At 40.1% G+C, this 19,599-nt stretch overlaps 1 protein-coding gene across 6 annotated transcripts in view; it reads left to right on the top strand.

Moving 5' to 3' along the window:
- Positions 1–19,599, top strand: part of EPB41L4A (erythrocyte membrane protein band 4.1 like 4A) — a 248,884-nt gene that overhangs the window by 187,598 nt on the left and 41,687 nt on the right. For all 6 annotated transcript variants that reach the window (XM_019838062.3, XM_019838060.3, XM_019838064.3 and 3 more), the window contains exons 13-15: positions 11,535–11,625; positions 14,777–14,860; positions 15,614–15,724. In XM_019838062.3, coding sequence (XP_019693621.2) covers positions 11,535–11,625; positions 14,777–14,860; positions 15,614–15,724 — 286 coding nt within the window. The remainder of the gene's footprint in view (positions 1–11,534; positions 11,626–14,776; positions 14,861–15,613; positions 15,725–19,599) is intronic.

Raw genomic sequence — 19,599 nt, 5'->3', positions numbered from 1 at the left:
GAACTCACAGACCACGAGATCGTGACCTGGCTGAAGTTGGACGCTTAACTGACTGCGCCACCCAGGCGCCCCACATCCTGCTAATTTATAAAGAAGCAGCAAGTCAGTCTGCTTCTAAGTTCTTTGGGACATTTTGCCCAGCAAAGAGGGGAAGAGGTAGTAACAGCCTTAAGTGCAAGGCACGTCACGTAGATCATATAGTCAGGTGTATGTTCATGGCTCTTTTCCTTAGTTGGCACCCTTTTTTATTCTGCCTTGAAGCTGATGTTTATTTTCATTCTGTAAAAGATTTAATATATGGCAAGTCTGGTTAGATTTTCTCTAAAATGTTAATATTTCCACTCTTCCCATGAGTTTAGCATTCCACGCATAGCTACCCAAATTAGAAAAGCAAGCAAAACTAAAGGCCTATGGTGTATTAAATATCATAGCTCTAGTGAGTTACCATAAATGATACTTAGTTTCCCATTCCCTTTTCCTTCATCAAGAATTTATTGAGCACCTCTTTGACATAAGACCTGTGATACTGTGATTTATAATAAGAAATATGTATTTGGTGTTTATTCCCATTTCTGGCACAGAGCTCCTAAAACCATTGGAATTTCCTATATGATAAGAGCAGTAGAGGTGAAGGAACATCTTTTGTTATTCATAGCAAGCCCTTTTGAACCTACTGGTGAGGTCACCTTTGGAAAGTCCCTAAGGATGGGAGCTGGGTACAAGGGGAGCCAGCCATAATTAAGGAGTTGGGATTTTCAGCCCCAGCCCCTGACCTCTGGAGAGGAAAGAGGTGTTGGAGATTGAGTTCAATCATTGATAGCCAACAACTTCATCAATTGTGCCTATGTACTAAAGTCTCCATAAAACCCCAAAGGATGGGATTCTGAGGGGTTGGTGAATTCGTGGAGATGCAGTGAGTGTTGCTCAGAGCCCCTTTCTCATACTTTGTCTTGTGCATGTCTTCCATTTGGCCACTTTTGAGTTTTTATAATGAACTGGTGATCTCATAAGTAAACTGTTTCTCTGAGTTCTGAGAACCCCTCTAGCAAATTAATCTGATGAGGAGGCAATCTGGAGGGATTCAGCCCTTAACATGTGGGATCTGACGTTATCTCCAGGTTGATAGCATGAGAATTGAGTTAAATTGCAGGCCACCCAGTCATTGTCCTCTGAGAATTGAATTGCTTGGTTAGGTGTTGGAAAAAACATTCAGTGGAGGCTCTTTTCTGTGGAGCATAGAGAAAGGAGTAAAACCTGGCCCCTGATTTAGGGGGAACTTAGTCATATAAAAATAATAAAGCAGTTATGTCACACTTATTCAAAGCCAAGCACTGTGTTGAGTACTTTCTCTTTGTTTCATCTTTATTATTATTATTATTATTATTATTATTATTTAAATTTTTCATCTTGAGACTCCATGCCCAATGTGGAACCTGAACTCATGACCCCAGAGATCAAGAGTCTCATGCTCCACCAACTGAACCAGCCAGGCATCCCAAGCACTTTTTTAAAAATTATCTAATCTTCATATCCACTATATAAGTAGTTGGTGATACCTCTATTTTATTGTTGAGAAACCTGAGGCCCAGAGGGATTTACTAACTTGTCCAAGATCACACCATGGATAAACTGGCAGAGCTGAGACATAAATGGACTTCCACTCTTGTAGACTTAGCCATTTTGTCAGGCTAGGGAGGTAAAAGATGTACTTACATGTGGGCAGGATGTATCAAGTGTCACAGAGTGGAACTCTGAAAAAGTTTAAGTGCCCACTAGGATAATTTGCTTACGGCTGAGGGTAAAAAGTATGATGTTATTGTGAAGGAAGTGGATTTTGAAGGCTGGCTAGATTAGGGCAGTAGATTTCACGCTGAGGTATGCAGCTCCTGGTGGTGAAGAGAGTACAGGAAGATTTTATTTTTTATTTTTATTTTTTATTTTTTTAAGGGTATTTATTCATTTTTGAGAGAGGCAGGTGGAGCACACACACACCCCTGCAAGCAGGGGAGGAACAGAGTGAGACAGAGAGAAACCTAAACAGGCTCTCCATGCTGTCAGCACAGAGTCAGGTGTGGGGCTTGATGTCACAAACCCTGAGATCGATACATGAGCTGAAATCAGGAGCTGGCCACCCAACTGGCTGAGCCACCCAAGTGCCCCAGGAGGACTTTCTTGAGGGTTGTGTGAGCACAGACGGTTTTGATTCAGTCGCCTTTCAGATTCTCTTTCCTGACGGGAATCTGCCTGCCGTAGCACACTTGCTTTGCTGGCTCTTCTCTCCAGCCTGCCCTTTACCAGCGGACCATTTCCCATTGTCCGAAAGAAAGGCAGACCTTTTCCTCATCCAGAATCCATTACACTGTTTTGTCCTTAAATGTTAAAAACCTCCTGAGCTGGTGTTGGGAAACTAAATGGCCTTAATTATTAATGACTTCCTTTGCTAAGTCATTTCCTCATTTTTACTTTGGACAAAATTGGAGGAAGACCCAATTGATTTGTCACCTGATAGAGATTTGAAATAATTTTAGGTATGTATCACTACTAGACACATAACTCTTAATTTCTTTACATACAACTCTACTTATTTATGTGAACAAGATTTCTCAGCATTGAAATCTATCCAGATAAAAACAGGAATGGAATTATTGCCGACCTCTTTTATTCCAGCACAAAATAATAGTCATGAAGGCATATGATCTATGTCCTTGTTGGGAAAACAAAACTACCTTGTTTATCTCATTAAGAATTACTTTCCAACAAAAGTTTACTTTTTACTCTTAATTGTTTTTCAAAATTATTTTGGTATACTAATAATCTATTAATAATTGTAATGGCTTAGTTCAGAAGAAATTAACACCTAGAGCTTTATAAAACTTAAATTTATTTCTATTTTTTGTCACTGAGTCGTGAATAAAACTTTCAAGTGGTACAACATGTATTACTTTGGGATAAATTTTTGGGAAGAGGTCGAATTTAAATGCAAATACAAGGAGAATAAAGAATGCCATGAAATTTCCAAATGGAAACTCATTTCATGTAGTTTTAAAATGGGTGACTGTGGGTATCCAATTTCTATGGTATTTTCTTGCATTGGATACATTGAAAAGAGTTGTGACACAATTCCATTCTAAAGTGTCAGTGGTTTCTGTATCCTGCAAATGACATACTTCGGTATTGTTTCAACTTTTTTTTTTTAAATCAAGTGTACTTGACATAGACTATCCTATTAGTTTCAGGGGTACATCACAGTGATTTGGTATTTTTATACATTACTAAATGATCCCCATGATAAATCTAGTTACCATTTGTCACCATAAAAAGTTGGAACTATAAAACTTTTGATAAAAAATGTTTGATATCACCTTAGAAGCATGCACTAGGGGACAGTATTTTTTCAGATTCTTTTGTACTGGGTAAAAAGCTCAAAGAACTCCAAGTTAAGACCTCCTAGATCTGAGCTCAAACTATGAGGCAGAAAAAAATATGAATTTTCTCAATTTTACCTTAGCTAAAGAAGCCTTTTTAAAGCGGTTCTTACATATAATGATATGTACTTCGTATATATTTTATATTCTATTATACTTTGCATCAAATAAAAACCTCTAAAGCAGGGATCTAGCATATTCCTGTGAAGCAGAACCAACTTGAGAGATGGAATAGTCCACCTGCTGCACCAGGTGAAATAAATTGACAGAAAATGACTTGGAGGGGCACCTGGGTGGCTCAGTCGGTTAAGCATCTGACTTCTGCTCTGGTCATGATCTTGTGGTTTTCGAGTTCAACCCCCATGTCGGGCTCTGTGCTGACATCTCAGAGCCTGGAGCCTGCTTCAGATTCTGTTTCCCTCTCTTTTTCTGCCCCCCCCCCCCCCACCATCATGTGCACGCATGCGCTCTCTCTCTCAAATAAATAAATATTAAAAATTTAACAAAAATGACTTGGAAAAGGTTTACTGTGTGTTGCTCTAAATTGTGTGGTCCCCTTGAAGGGGTTGGGGGGAATGCAAGAGTACTGCCAGGATTGGATGTGAGCGTTTACTCAGTCTTCTTCCCTTGAATTGTGTCCTCCTATCACAAGAAGAAAACTTGGTATTTAAGAGATTTGCCACTTCTTAATTCCAGCCAGCCAGTCACAGATAGGTGTTGTCATTGAGCCCATGTGTGCTGAAAGGAAAGATGGCACCCTTCTGCTGCTACCATGTCTCACAGCCCCTCCGGCATGCACAGGTGTAGATCACAAGTTCTTTAGCTAGAACGCTTTCATTCTACTCCGAGGACCTCAGGGACCGAGCAGATGACTTCGCAGGTTCAGAAGTGCCTTTCTTGTTTTTGAACCTGCCTTTCTGACCCACGAGGAAGGATGTCTGTGACACACTGTGTCGCTCTCAGTGTGTACTTTGGTAGCTCCGCCAAAGGAGCAGAGGATGCAATGCCTTCATTTCCACCCGGCTCACACTCCCAAGTTGATCACTTTGGTGATGAGGAAAGCAGAGGGATCCAGGAGAGTACTGGGGTCAGGGAAGGAGAAATTGGAAGCAGACCAACCAGAGAAACGATCTTTCATGTGTAGACATATTTTCCTAGCATCTTTCTCCTCCACACCCAATTCTTTATAATCTAGCCTTCAGCTTTTTAGCAGAATGCCTTGTTTGATCTTGCAGTTGACATGTAGCAAAATCAGTGTCTTAAAAGTCTCTATGTTTTTGCTAAAGCAGTAACTGCTTAAATACCACCCTTGGGCTTTTTGAATGAAGAAACTCTTAAAAAAGCAGGAATCTGGCTGCCTGTTTGGGATGAATGGGCTGATGTCAGGCATTTGAACTTTAAAGAATTAGCCACTAGATGATGAAACACTTCTATTTTCCAAATTTTGTGTTTCAAGATTCAGTTTTGTTTTGCCTAATTTAATGAGTGGCTGTTTTGCCAAATTCTCCTGTTTGACCATAATTTGTGGTGTTAGAAAAAATGTCTTATTTTGCTAACTTGCTATGCTTTCTGCCATTTTTTCCATAGTACTCAGTCTAAAGTTGGTGAAACCAAGGCATAGTGACTTTGTACTGTCACTGTAACAACTATAACATTAAACTGTATCTCCAATTAAAAGCTCATTCTTAATTCATGAATATCACATTTCTTATGATAAATCGTGGGGTTAGGCAATATGAAATCAGGTGAGTTTTACTGGAACCTAATACATAATCTGTTGCATTGGGAACAGTTGTAATCTGCCCTGATTGTCTTAAGCATCAGATACAGGTTTTTTATCTTTTAATTTAGATAAGAAAATGTGAATAAATTGGATAAAATTTAACCCAAAAGTTTACAAATTTATCAGATTTGAGTGTTCTTAAAATGAAATCATTTATATATTGAAATCCTGCTTTACTAATTGGCTATTTGTCCTTCCCCTCATAATAACAGAATAAGGCATTGTCACTTGCTTAGAAAAATCTTTTTTCACTTAATGTCACACATTTATCCTCATGCCTACTCTGTAAATTAAAAGCATTGGCAACATTTAAATGACATCAAAAGTTTAATTTAGGTTGATAGGTGTCAAATTGAGCTACAAATTTTGTGAGATTCCTAATACTATTAAAATGCAAAGTGTTTTTGTAACTGAAAATCCGTGCATATCCATCACCAAATTTTGACATCACAGGAATGACTTTTAAGAATTTCCCCCAGATCAAGTAGCTAAATAGATCCTGGGAAAGTTGATTTTGTTTCTGACAGCCACTCTTCCTGAATTGAAGGCAAGGGTCACTTAAGACGAGGGCACTCAAACGTGAACAGAGCCAAACCACACAAAAGCCTGGTCATGGTCTGATGCACACAAGCTTGAAACGTTCACATATAACATGTTAAAAAACGAACAAGGAAGGTACCGTAAAGCATTGGACACTGGCATTGCAGTGTTGTGTAAACTGTAGAGAACTGTGTGGACCCATATTAACCTATAGTGACTAACAGTCCAGAGACGAAAATGATGACAGGAGCTAGATTTGGGTCCTTAAGAAACTATAGCAATCCCCTGATTAGCTTACTTTACCAAATGTGACTAGCCTCCTGAAATAAAGCCCCTTGTCCTTTTTTAAAAAAATTTTTTTTAATTTTAGAGAGAACACAAGTTGGGGAGAGGAGCAGAGAGAAAATCTTAAGCAGGCTCCACACTGAGGGTGGGGCTCAATCCCACAACCCTGGGATCATGACTTGAGCTGAAATCAGGAGTCAGACACCCAGCCAAGTGAGCCACGCAGGCACCCCAAAGCCCATTGTTTTTTTAGTGTGAACAATATATATAATGAATTGGATGCCCCTAACTGTGTAAATGGTCTTGCTAGCATTAACATTAAGAATAAAATATAGGGGCGCCTGGGTGGCTCAGTTGAGCGTCCTACTTCGGCTCAGGTCATGATCTCACAGCTCGTGAGTTCGAGCCCCACGTCAGGGTCTGTGCTGACAGCTCGGAGCCTGGAGCCTACTTCAGATTCTGTGTCTCCCTCTCTCTCTGCCCCTAACCCACTCGCATCCTGTCTCTGTCTCTCTCTCAAAAATAAAATAAACATTAAAAAAATAAAATACAGATTTACGAGGCACCTTAATAACCATATGCCAATAAGTGACCTCTTATAGATCGTCTGTAGTCATCATTTAAAAGAATAGTGAGTTATGGCAGAAGGTAGCTTTCAGAACTCTAAAAAGTAGCCTAGTCCTGTGGGATATGGCTACACGTCCCTTGTGTTGCACTTCACATACAGGTTTTTTTTGAACTTAGTTTTGACACTTCTACAAAATAGCATCATTATCCTGAATTTTCCCTTCTGGTGGAAAAAATAGAAGCGAATACATCCTTTATAGTAGACCTTGATTGATACCCCACCGTGTGTAAAGCACTGTGTTAACAGTCATGAAGCGGTACAGTGATGCATCCTTCATTTTATTAAGATTTTGATGCCTTATTAACTTTTATTAATAATTTAAAAATAATTTAAAAATATATTTTATGAAATATACACATAATTCATGTTTCTAGATATTTTGGATGGTAAACAACTGTTTGGCTTTATCTAAAAGAAAGAATTGCTCCAAATGGAGTGATTTATGCAGTGTAGGAAAATTGCCCTCAATGTTTTATTTCTTAAAGTGGATAGTGGTTAAACAGTCATTCATTTTATAATACTTTGTTAAACTGTTCATATTTCACATGTGGTGTGTGTGTGTGTGTGTGTGTGTGTGTGTGTGTGTGTGGTCCATTATAACACAGTGAAAAAGGAGTGGGAGAAAAAGATTTGTTCCAACCTGAAAATATCTCCTGGGACACTGCCTAAAATTCCATTGTGATCAATTAAGTATTTTAGTTAATATTTGGCTTTCCTTTTTCCTCTTTAAAATGGAACTGTTGGGGTGCCTGGGTGGCTCAGTTGGTTAAGCATCTGACTTGTGATTTCAGCTTAGGTCATGATTTTAGGTTCATGAGTTTGTGTGCCCTGCATTACCCCGAGTCAGGCTCTGCGCTGAGAGCAGGGAGCCTGCTTGGAATTACCTCTCTCTCCCTTTCTCTCTGCCCCTCCCCTTCTGGCATATGTGCATGCACTCTCTCTAAATAAATAAAGAAACAAACAAACATTAAAAAAATTTAATGAGATAGAACTATTGCGTGGCCAATAATACATGAAAACACTAGCCTTTTAGTGTGATGGGTCTGTCAGCTCACCTCTTCTCTGTAGTGCAAGCATCTGAGCTAATGTAGATGGGATGATTCTGAAAGGTGGTTTGATAAGGGGGGAAGAAGCTTGGGAAAGGAAAATAGTAGTGCATGTCAGCAACATGGAAAGGCAGTAAATGTCAATAACGTGTAACCTTTCTCACCTTTGCAGATTTCAGTAACCCAACACAACCTAGCTTTACTGAATTGCCTAGCTTTCTCCTCAAATCGTAGTGTGACAACATATCACTAATTTGACCTAATTAGTTAAAATACAGGGTTCTAAAAGTATAGTTATTACTTTTAAGTGCATCTTAAGCAACATAAAGAAAGCTAATAATTATTGCCTAATTAGGGCTTTTTAAAGAATGCTACATCCACAAATAGAAAAGAGTAATTTATAGTTAGCATATGAATGTTATATGAGGGGATACTTCAGAAGTGCTCCCAGTAAGTTAGTGCTTGTAAGTAGCATTTGTGTGTAGTCTGTAAGTAGCCTGTAGTCTGTTTTCCTCATGAGACTTTTAAGACCCTATTATTAAAGAGAAAGGGAATACATATCTACACGTTTTTAGTTAGTAGTCACTGTTTTGAATGTAAAAGAACCATGAATTATATTGTATTATTGCCAATACCTTATTTATTTATGCTGTGTATATGAGAGTCCTGTGACTGTTAGCAAAATAGTCCTGACAGTCACAGAATTTATTTTGAAGAAGTCTTGCTAAACTGTTTCTGAATGTCTGAGAGACAGCACGTATGTGATTTTTTCCCTGAAATTCTTTTTAAATTTTTTTTAATGTTTTATTTTTGACAGAGAGAGAGAGAGAGAGAGAGAGAGAGAAAGAGAGAGAGACAGAGCATGAGCGGGGGAGGGGCAGAGAGAGAGGGAGACACAGAATGCGAAGCAGGCTCCAGCCTCTGAGCTGTCAGCACAGAGCCCGACGCGGGGCTCGAACTCACAGACTGCGAGATCATGACCTGAGCCAAAATCAGACTGAGAGAGAGAGAGAAAGAGAGAGAGAGAGAGAGAGAGAGAGAGAGAGAGAGAGAGAGAGAGAGAGAGAATGAGCAGGTGAGGGGCATAGAGAGGGGGGAACAGAGGGTCCAAAGCAGGCTCTGTGCTGACAGCAGCAAGCCCGATGTGGGGCTCGAACTCACAAAATGTGAGATCATGACCTGAGCTGAAGTCAGATGCTTAACTGACTGAGCCACTCAGGTGCCCTGCCTGAAATTCTTTTGGAAAAACATCCATCTTGTGTTCATCTCAAAAATTATTTGGATAGTGTAGATAACCAGATATTGGTTTGTTTAGAAAGTATGTACACATACATCATTTAAAATTTAGCTATTTGAAAATATTCCTGGATTTATTTATCTACCTGTTTATTAATTTTTCAGAAGATTCAGGTAGGGGCACCTGCATGGCTCAGTCAGTTAAGCATCTGACTTCAGCTCAGGTCATGATCTCGCGTTTTGTGAGTTTGAGCCCCACATCGGGCTTGCTGCTGTCAGCACAGAGCCTGCTTTGGACCCTCTGTACCCCCCTCTCTATGCCCCTCACCCGCTCATTCTCTCTCTCTCTCTCTCTTTCTCAAATAAACATTGGGGGAAAAAGATTCAGATGGATGGAAACAGGCAAATGTGATAAGCACCTTCACTTGCTCTGAGGTGATTGGTTATTAGACTAAGAAAAGACTAATCAGTCTAAAGAGATGAGAAGTGGAGCAAACCTGGGTTTATTCTTAGGCTAGTCACACAGGACTTAGGTTCACATGATGTTCACCTTTACTTGGTGCTGCTTCCATTCGTGTTATTAACACTGGGTATTGGGCTCTCTGCTGTGTTCTGTCTCCCCCCCCCCCCCCCGCCACAGCCTGGGATACAGCCCTAGGTACATGAAGGCCCCTTCATTTATGTTATAAATTCGTAATAGCTGCTGAAACAATACCACATTTTTTAAAAGTTTATTAGGAACAATAAAAATATTAATGTTGGTGCACACCCACTGTCTAGAGCACAAATGAATCAATCCTTCCTGCCACTGTCTCAGGGCCACACCACATGGAGTTCACATTTGAGAAGCAGCTCCATCTCAGATCTGTGCCTGCAACTTAGGGAGTCTGCCCTTGGAATTTTTATTAATGGTCATGGCAAAATAGACAATGACCAGCTAGTGCCGATGTCTGATAGCACATGGGGTGATTCAGGGGAACTGGTTTTTGTCCCACTCGTCATATCTGGTGAAATTTTCTGTAGGCTCCAGACTAACTTTCTAATGCCTGGATTCTGAATGTTGCTCCGACATGAACTTACCTTTAATGTTTTTAATATATCTTCAGTCTTACCTTTCCATTTCAGAATTCCAAAATAGGAACAAAATTCAGATATTGAATCCATGTCAAATTCCTTATAGTGATTGTTTTTGGAGCTCTTAATTGAAACCACTGTTTTCTCTGTCCAAGGTGTATTCATTACTGTTTATTTTTCCTGATGAGTAGTCAAACGTGCCTCCAAGTGCTCTAAAGAGTGTGTCTTTCCCAGCAGACCCTTAATTTTGAACTGTTTGAGGGTGGGGTGCAGGTGGCACATGGAAACCTATGTAAGGTGGTTTAGAGCTAATGTCTGGCACCAGACTGCTGGTTTGCAAAGCTGGTCCCACCACTCATGAGCTGTAGGACCTTGGGAAAGGCCCATTTTTCTTATCTTTAAAAATGGGGATAATATTAACCTTTTAGAATTATTTTGAAGATTATATGAGTAAATAGACATGAAGTGCTTGGGATAGCAACTGATACATAGTAAGTGCTCAATAAATATTAGCTCTTAATAGTATTACAACCTCACTTCATGGCTCAAAAACTATCAGTGGTTAGTGGTGATTACTATTAGGATCAGAGGACTTGAACTCTGGACATACTTCTGCAAGATGCCACTTTGAAGAAAACAACCTGCATGTCACCTAGAGTTAATTGAACAAGGACTTTGGGGGTCCCCTTGCTGGTTTTTCCTGCACTTCCCAGAGTGAGGTGCATGCCACTTGAGAGGAGTCGTCATCATCAGTGCCCATGTGTCACTTCCCCTGCAGACTTAACAGCCTCCCTTCTGAGAATGGGATCCAGACTTCCTCGATGGGCCTAGACACTTCACTTACCTTTATTTGAATCATGATTTCCAACATTGTGTCTGCCGGGGGCTCCCTCTGCTGGTGCATCTAGCCTGTATGCAAATATGTGGAATAGTAGCTTTTAAACAGTCAGTTTTAGGCTTTTAGGGATGTTTGCATAAAAAAACACATTTGAAAACTTTTTTTTTCCCCATGTGAGTGATAGAAATCACATCTATATTACTCTTTTTTTTGCCATTTACATTATAAGTTGAAATATTTTTTGGTCTGATTTAGAATGGGGACTATCATGGCATGCCAAAAAACAGTAATTTCTTCACAATGTGGTTATCAGGGATTGGTTATTAGGTCTTACGTACCAGTGTATAGTGCTAAATATCTTAGAATCCTATTTTAGTAGTCTAAATATCCATGAAGTGGGGACTTAGTTAACTCTTAAAGTTTTAAAAGGGCCCATTTTAAAGTGGTGTCATATCCTAGACCCTCTTGGACACGATTATGTATTAAAGGCTCAGTACATGTCAGAAAATGGTACCTAAGCTTTACTGGGTGATTCATTATTTATTTAGAATTATAATTTATCAATAAAATGTGCCACGATGTCCCTGAAGTTGGAGTTTAAAATAACTTCTTGTCTCCTTTTGTTTTTCTCACCACTGTCTCTTTTCTTCCATCTTTCCTTCCCCCTCTTTGCTCCTAGGATCAAACAGCGTCAATCGAGTAACAGGAAACATGGAACATGGAGAAAATGAAGGAACAACTCAAATCACTGCACCTTCACCAATAAAAAGGTCAGTCAGTTAACCGAAAGAACATACTACTGTGTGCTGTCACAAAAATGCTTTTTCCTGTTGGCAAGGTTAAGAATCTCTTTCCTTTGATAGTTAATACGTTTGATCGAAGTAGTCTGCGAGAAAGAATACCTGAAAGATGCCAGTGGAATAGAAACATCAGGACCTGCCTCTCTCATTTGAAGGAAATGCTCCTGCTGGCATGGTGAACTCTCAGTCTGTGATCTGCGTTCTCGGCAGCCCAGGGAAAATTCCACGTGCTTTTTAAAATGGCATGATATAATGGACTTACTCAGAGGGACCTGTGAAATAAAGTAGATGATATTCATGTTTAATGTGCTGTGTTCATTACCGTGGTGCACTGAACTGTGGCCCTGGAAAGAGGGTTTATAGCATTTAGAGGCGCAGGGCTTCAGAAGTCAGTGATTGCATATGTATGAAGAGTTGTCATGGTCCTCTGCATCAATTTTCCCAGCAGCAATCCCCAGCAGAAAGACTTTCTCTCAATATATTACATGGATTGTTTCCATGAAAGATCAGCCTTGTTCTCTGTTAAGACGCTGTTTCCGCGTCAGTTTTTCCTATCTCCGATTATGTTCACGGACCAGCATTTGAGAAATACAATGAGCAGCTTTCATCAGCTCACTTTGTCTATAGAGATAGCTCCCTACATCATGGAGAAATCCAAGCAGTCAGAAATATGTGACCTTGACAGACTTCTTTGATCATCGACTCCATCTTTTGTTAGTAAATAATGGTGTCTTCATTCACCTAGATTGAGGAATACAGTTTATAATAATATCCTAGCAAAATAACTGTAAGATACGAGGATTCTCAGAGTTGCAGTGTTTTCCTCAGGGTTTTGCCTACAGTTTCTTTTGTTTAGTTCCAGGACACTCCCTTCATAGATTGTTTTTGGAATGACAGGTTCTTTGCCTTTGCATACGCTAGAGTTGACTGTGTTTCCCTTAGCCTCACAGCTGTGGCTAGAGCGTCAGCTTAATCTGTATGTACAGGGTACGCTTATGGTAAGTCCAACATAAGAACAGTAATCTGGCATGAAATTCAGATCCCAAGCCTTTTTAGAATGTACAGAAGGAGTTCAATCCCCTTTACAACTGCATTCTTGCCGATAGGACTGATACCTGAAGGGCGGCCAGATTTTCCCACTCAAGCTCCAGATGAGAAATGGCTTAGGGAGTGAATGCAATTAATTAGCCACCCAGGATTTCATTATTCTTTAACTTTCGCCTGCTCTCCCATTTCCCCTTTCATCTCCCAACTGAATTTCTCAATCTCCCTTTTCTCTTTTCGCTTTTGCTTTCTGATTTATTAAACACACACGCTTTCTACTGGTGTATTACGTGTCTACCATATTTATTACTTCTCCTCATTTCAAAAGTAAGATTTTACTTCAGGCATTTGATTTTCAAAAGATTACTTAATTTTGATCAAAATAATATATTGGTCAAAAACAAAACCTACATACTATATGCTAATGCAATGAGTTAAGTGCCTTTGTCAAATCTATAATTTTTTAGGTTTTTTTTAAAGTTTATTTATTTTGAGAGGGAGAGCGAGTGTGTGCATGTGTAGAGGAGGGGCAGAGAGAGAGAGAGCACAATCCGGGGAGGAGTAGAAAGGGAGAGAGAGAATCCCAAGCAGGCTCCACACTGTTAGCACAGAGCTGGATGTAGGGCTTGAACTCAAGAACTATGAAATCATGACCTGAGCTGAAATCAAGAGTCAGAAACTTAACCAACTGAGCCACTCAGGTGCCCCAGGCTTATATGAATTCCCTATGGGTATAGTATGCTAGGATACAAGTTTATTTTCCTTTTTGAAATGACCTTGTCATTTGTTGCTCTTTCTTCTTTGTTGGCTCTTACAAAGAACCCTGCTGTGACTGTTCAAGGACAGTTATGTAGAGGATTCCTCAAAAAGCCAGGGTTCAATGTAGATTGGGAGTTAAGCAGCTCTCTTTTTCTGAGGCTGAGACTCCCAGGAAATAAGAGGTAATACACCTCCCCTCTGCCACTGGTGGCCCTATGCTTTTCTCTGTGTCTGCCCATGTGTGTCTAAAAAAATTTGTTTGGATTGAGTAACAACTCAGTTATATTTACATTCTTAGGCAGAAAGACGATACTAGGTCAGGAAACAGCATTTAAAAGTCATTCTGATTTGGAAGGAGGAAGCCAAGATATGGCGGAAACGGGGGACTGGGAAAGGTCAATTTGGGTACCGTGAGCCTGTCCAGAGCTGACCAACCTGCATAGATTTAGACCCACGTGCAGAGCTGAAAAGAGGCAGTAAGCCCCATGAGCCCCAATACCCCAGCTTTCCTTCCTTTTCAGCTTTCTTCTTTTCTTGCCTTAACACTTGCCCTAGCTTCCTTCAGGTAGACTCTCCTTAAAGTTCCTTAACAGTGGGTGACCTGGCTTTTGTTGACTTAAAGCAGTAATACTAGAAAAAAAGGTGGAGGGGAGACCCAAAAGTACTTGCTGGAGACATGAATTTTTTTAGGCCGCCACTTCGTGTTCTTTTTGAAAAATATTTATTTATTTATTTATTTATTTATTTATTTATTTATTTATTTATTTATTTATTGAGACAGAATGCATGTGAGAGCGCACAGGCGGGGAGGGCAGAGAGGGAGGCACAATCTGAGGCAAGCTGTCAACACAAGGCCTGATGCAGGGCTTGAACTCACGAACCACGAGATCATGACCTGAGCCAAAGTTGGATGCTTAACTGAGTCACCCAGGCACCCCATTTTTGGAATGAGTCACGAGTATAAATAAAACACATTTTAGGGTTGTCTGGTGGACCAGTTGGTTAAGCATCCAACTTTGGCTCAAGTCATGATCTCATGGTTCATGGGTTTGAGCCCTGTGTCGGGCTCTGTGCTGACAGCTCAGAGCCTTAGAGCCTGAGCTTTGGATTCTGTGTCTCCCTCTCTCTCTATCCTTCCCTCACTTGTGCTCTGTCTCTGTCTCTCTCTTTCTCTCAAAAATAAATAAACGTTAAAATATTTTTTAAAGACTACATTTTAAAACATTTTGTTAAACAATTTCACTGAAGAAGTAAGTTAACTCCCATTTATTCTCTAGTTAATTTCTTTTCTTTTCTTTTTTTTTTTTTTAAATTAAAGCTTTAAGAAAGCAAAGAATGAGAACAGCCCTGATATCCAAAGAAACAAATCTCATCCACCATGGGAAGAAAATGGCCCCCAGAGGTAAAGAGAATCATTGTTTTTCTGAAGGAGAACAGTTGAAGTGGGATTAGCAATTGCAGCTCATTAAATAAGGGAATCCAACTGCTTTGTGGCTGGGTATTACTAGCTATGGACATGGCAGTCAGATTCCTAAATCAGCATGACTGGGAACTTCTGAAGTAAAAATCAACAGGATATATCCTAACATGAAACTTTCTCCTGGAAAGATAGGAAGAGAAAGCAGTGTGTATTAAGAAACTGCTTGAAAGGTCATTATGATGGTTTAGAATAAGAGAGTATATTTCTGAACTCCAAATGACATACTAATGACAATTTCCCCTCTTTTATTTGTATTTTACTTTATTTTATTTTATTTTATTTTATTTTATTTTATTTTATTTTATTTTATTTTATTTTATTTTATTTTATTTATTTTGAGAGAGAGCACATGCGAGAGCAGGGGAGGGGCAGAGAGAGAAGAGGGAGAGAGAGAATCTCAAGCTGGCTCTGTGCTGTCAGCAGATAACCTGACACGGGGCTCAAACTCTTGGCTGTAAGATCATGACCTGAGCCAAAGTCAGATGCTTAACGTACTGAGCCACCCAGGTGCCCCTTACCTCTCTTTTCTTTGAATAAATCTGGTCAGCAAAGAGAGCTGGATGCCCTTGATCCAGTATTCCCCTGAGAGTATGAATACTTGCGTAGATCTGGGCTGGGGTGTCTGCTCCTCCAAGCCCTCTTCGAGCATTGTTGACCATTCCTCTCCCATTCCAGCGGACTCTACAACTCTCCCAGTGACCGCATGAAATCCCCGAAGTTCCCCTCCTCGCGTCGCCGAAACCCCTCCTGTGGGAGCGATGACTCTGTACAGCCGACAAGGAGGAGGTGAGCTGAACAGTACCACTTGATTTTTAGTTTTCAACAGGAAGTCTGGGTCCCAGTTACTTTTTTTACCACAAGTTATTCTCATAATATCATGACGGTCTCCTCAGGATAACAGAAAGCTTATGTTCTATTGAGATAAAAGCATTTCTTTTTAAACAGAGTTTCAGAGAATAATTTCATAAAATACTGATAGGAACTTGCTTTCTGTATTGCTATTAAAACTGATAAGTTAAAAAAATATATATTATGTACATATTTTAACAATATATTATATGGTATGTATAAATATATAACATATATAATATATATTAATGATTATTTTAATATATAAAAGATACTAAATGTTCTGACCTGAGAGGACAAAATTACGTTTATAGGTAGATCTTAGCTGAGGCTTGGTGCTCTGTTTTCCAGACTGATGTTGTTGTGTAAATTTTAACAAAGCCCCTTTCCACACACAGAGAAAATGGATGCTGTTACATTTTACCCAGCAGGGCAGGTTGTTTTTGTGATTATATTTGTGTGTACTTCATTAAAAAAAAGAAAGTCCATATCTAGAAGTTTTGGACTCTCTGAAAAGCAGGCTGGGCAATGTAACAGGTCTGAGAAAAGACCTAGAAATGACTAACCAGTGAAATTCATTTCATTCCCACATCACAGAGACTGTGTTTCACTTTGAGTGCCTGCATACTGGTATTTTATAGGTAACTTTTATACTTACGGGAAGTTCAGGTCATGTTCTCAGATAACCATCATGATCACCGTGGATCTGGAAAGCAGAAGACCTTCTTTATTCTGTGCCCTTGTTGATACTTGTTAGTTCATCCCATTTGATTTCCTTCCACTTCTGCCAGTTTCCCAGAGTCTTGTTCCCCAGCTTTCTCAAACCAGGTCCGGCTTCAATGAAATCTTTAGGTGGTTAAGGAGACAAAGGTCAATAACACTTTCACCTACTAGGTAGGAAAGGCAGAGCTAAATCATGACCACCAGTGATTAGATAGAATAAAGGAATAATAGTTGGCATTTATCATGGTCCAAGTACTGAGCAAAATTGCTTGCTACATATTATCTGATCCTTGTAATAACCCTATAGAAATGGGCATATGTGTCAGCCACTAGGCATTGCCAGCAGAGAGGGATTAATGTGGGGAATTGCACACAAGTGTGAGAAGCATTGAAGGAACAAAAGGCAGGGAGGGTGCACCCCTGAGCTACGGATGCTATACTGCCCCTGGGCTGACAGGATTAAAGGAGAGTGGGGTATTACTTGGAGATCAAAAACTGTGTCCACCTTTGAGCTGGCCTTCATGAATCTGTGCTCGTTGCTCATGCTGTTGTGGGCACCACTACTGTAGCAACTGCTGTTGCTGCCCCTGCTAGAGGTGCCACTGCTGTAGCTAATGCTATGGGGCTCCCACTGCTCAGGAGTGCAAGCATGAATGCACAGGGATGTCAGAAGCATACCTGCCTCCAGATCTCACTTGGGTGTCTCTCTAAGTGGAACCCAGCTGGCAAAGGAGTCTGGGAAAATAGTTTTCAGGCTTCTAGTCTTTTTTTTTTTAATGTTTGTTTGTTTGTTTATTTAAATGTTTTATTTATTTTTGAGATAGAAGGAGACAGAGCATGAGCAGGGGAGGGGCAGAGAGAAAGGGAGACACAGAATCTGAAGCAGGCTCCAGGCTCTGAGCTGTCGGCACAGAGCCGGACGTGGGGCTCGAACTCACAGACTGTGAGATCATGACCTGAGCTGAAGTCAGACGCTTAACCGACTGAGCCACCCAGGTGCCCCTAATGTTTATTTATTTTTGAGAGAGAGAGACAGAGTGAGAGCAGGGGAGGGTTGGAGAGAGAGGGAGACACAGAATCCGGAGCAGGCTCCAGGCTCTGAGCTGTCAGCACAGAGCCTGATGTGGGTCTCGAACTCATGAACCATGAGATCATGCCATGAGCAGAGGCTAGATGCTTAACCAACTGAGCCACCCAGGTGCCCCTCAGGCTTCTAGTCTTGACAAAACAAGGGAGATTATTGATGGGTTTGGATGGGCTAAGTACCAATGGAAAATACCTGGCCCAGATGAGAAAACAGAGGCTAGGGAGAGGTAAGGTAGCTGTCCTTTGTGACACACCTGGGTTTGGATACAGATCTATATGTCTGAAAAAGGCAGGGATATTAATCATCATTTAAGTAAAGCAGGAGGAAAGATTTCCCTATTAAGGATTGGTTCAACATGGACAACACTTAAAACCAAGGCAATACCACTGGGAGATACTTTAGAGTGCCTCTGTGTTTTGAGAGGGTATGGGTAGTGAGAACTACTAAATATATTAAGAATTTGGCACTGCATGATTATTGTTAAAGACACAGGTTTGTATAGTTTTTCGTCCTTAATTGCTAGTGTACTTTGACAACATTCCCTGTATAAAATTATTGTACATGTTTAGCAGATGGCCATTTTGATTTTAATACACTTGGAAATGAATTTATCAAGTTTTGCTAAAATATACCAAAATTTACATTTTTTTCTCAAGCTAATTGCTTGCAATAGTCTGGAGTATATACATTCTGAAATCTAGACTTAATGACTTCTATATTGAGATACATTTTCTGTTGGCTTCCTGTGAAGTACAGACAAGTAATTGTGGTGAGTGGATACGGGGTCCTTTCATTGACACAGTCCAGGGGAAAGACTGTTTTGATTCATAGGGAAGAGAATCTTGTTGTCCGAGCGGCCGTAGCGCCTTCTGTCCAGTTATGTGTATCACTTGAAAGGTCTTTTATTGGGCATGTATGTTTTGAGACTAGCCATTGCTACATGTGGGCAAAGAAGAGCTAAAGCTCATTCTTTCTTTCTTTCCACTGTAAATGCCCTCTGAGTGTCCCTGTCCTTGTCAGTCTTGTTTTATCTTCACAGATATTTACCTTGCCCCTGGGCACAAATCCTTACATGGCTAGAGTAACTCTGGCATTTAAAACTGAGATTTGTGAAAAGCGTAGAAGAATCTCAAGAACTTAAATTTAATAACGGGATTCTGTTATTCTATTTTGTAATGGATGCCAGAATAACATGTTTTATAGAAGATATCAAAATTTTATATTTTGCCAGTTGTTTGTCATTAGATGAGTACGTCTGTCAAATTCTGGATGAGGTTAGAACACTGACCCTTAACCTTTTTTGGGTGAGAGGACTCTGAGAATCTAATGAAACGTTGGATCATTCCTTAGGGGGGAAAAGTACATAATTAGATATACGTACACACTTTCATGTAATTTTCATGGTGGAGATACTGAAGCCTGCTTTAAATGTTCCTGTTCTAGAAAAAGAAAGCCAGCCTACCTTCTGACAATACAGTTTTCACCCCTATCCATCTTTACACTCAGAAATATTTATTGAGTGCCTACTTTATGTAGGCACTGTGTTAAATATCACCCAAGAGAGTCCCTGCGCTTTGGGAGTTTACAGTTTGTTGAGAAAGAAATATGTGAATCATATAAATGCATGTGCACTTCAGACTTTTATATATTCTTGACGGAGAGTTATGTGGTGCTTTGGGGTATTTTAGAAAACTTTTTATTGAAACCTAACATGCATACGGAAAAGTACACGTGTCCCAAGAGTAACCACTTGATAACTTTGATCATCCAAATACCTGTATAACCAGGACTATTAGGGGAAGTTTTGCTGAGTTGATGAGTCAGGGAGGCCAGGGAAAGGTTCCCAGAGGCTGGATTTTTGAACTGGAATATGAGACAAGAGTAGGCAAAGAGAGCTGGAGGAGTTAGCATGCACGGAAGCTTTGGAAGCCTCTGGAAGGGAGTGGGGAACATTCATGAGAAGGCTTACTGGCTGCTAGTGTTGCTCAAGCATAAAGAGTGA

Source organism: Felis catus, chromosome A1, assembly GCF_018350175.1.
Source record: "Felis catus isolate Fca126 chromosome A1, F.catus_Fca126_mat1.0, whole genome shotgun sequence".
Lineage (NCBI taxonomy): Eukaryota > Metazoa > Chordata > Mammalia > Carnivora > Felidae > Felis > Felis catus.
Note: the sequence above shows the minus strand (reverse complement) of the source record. Positions and strands in the feature narration are given on the sequence as shown.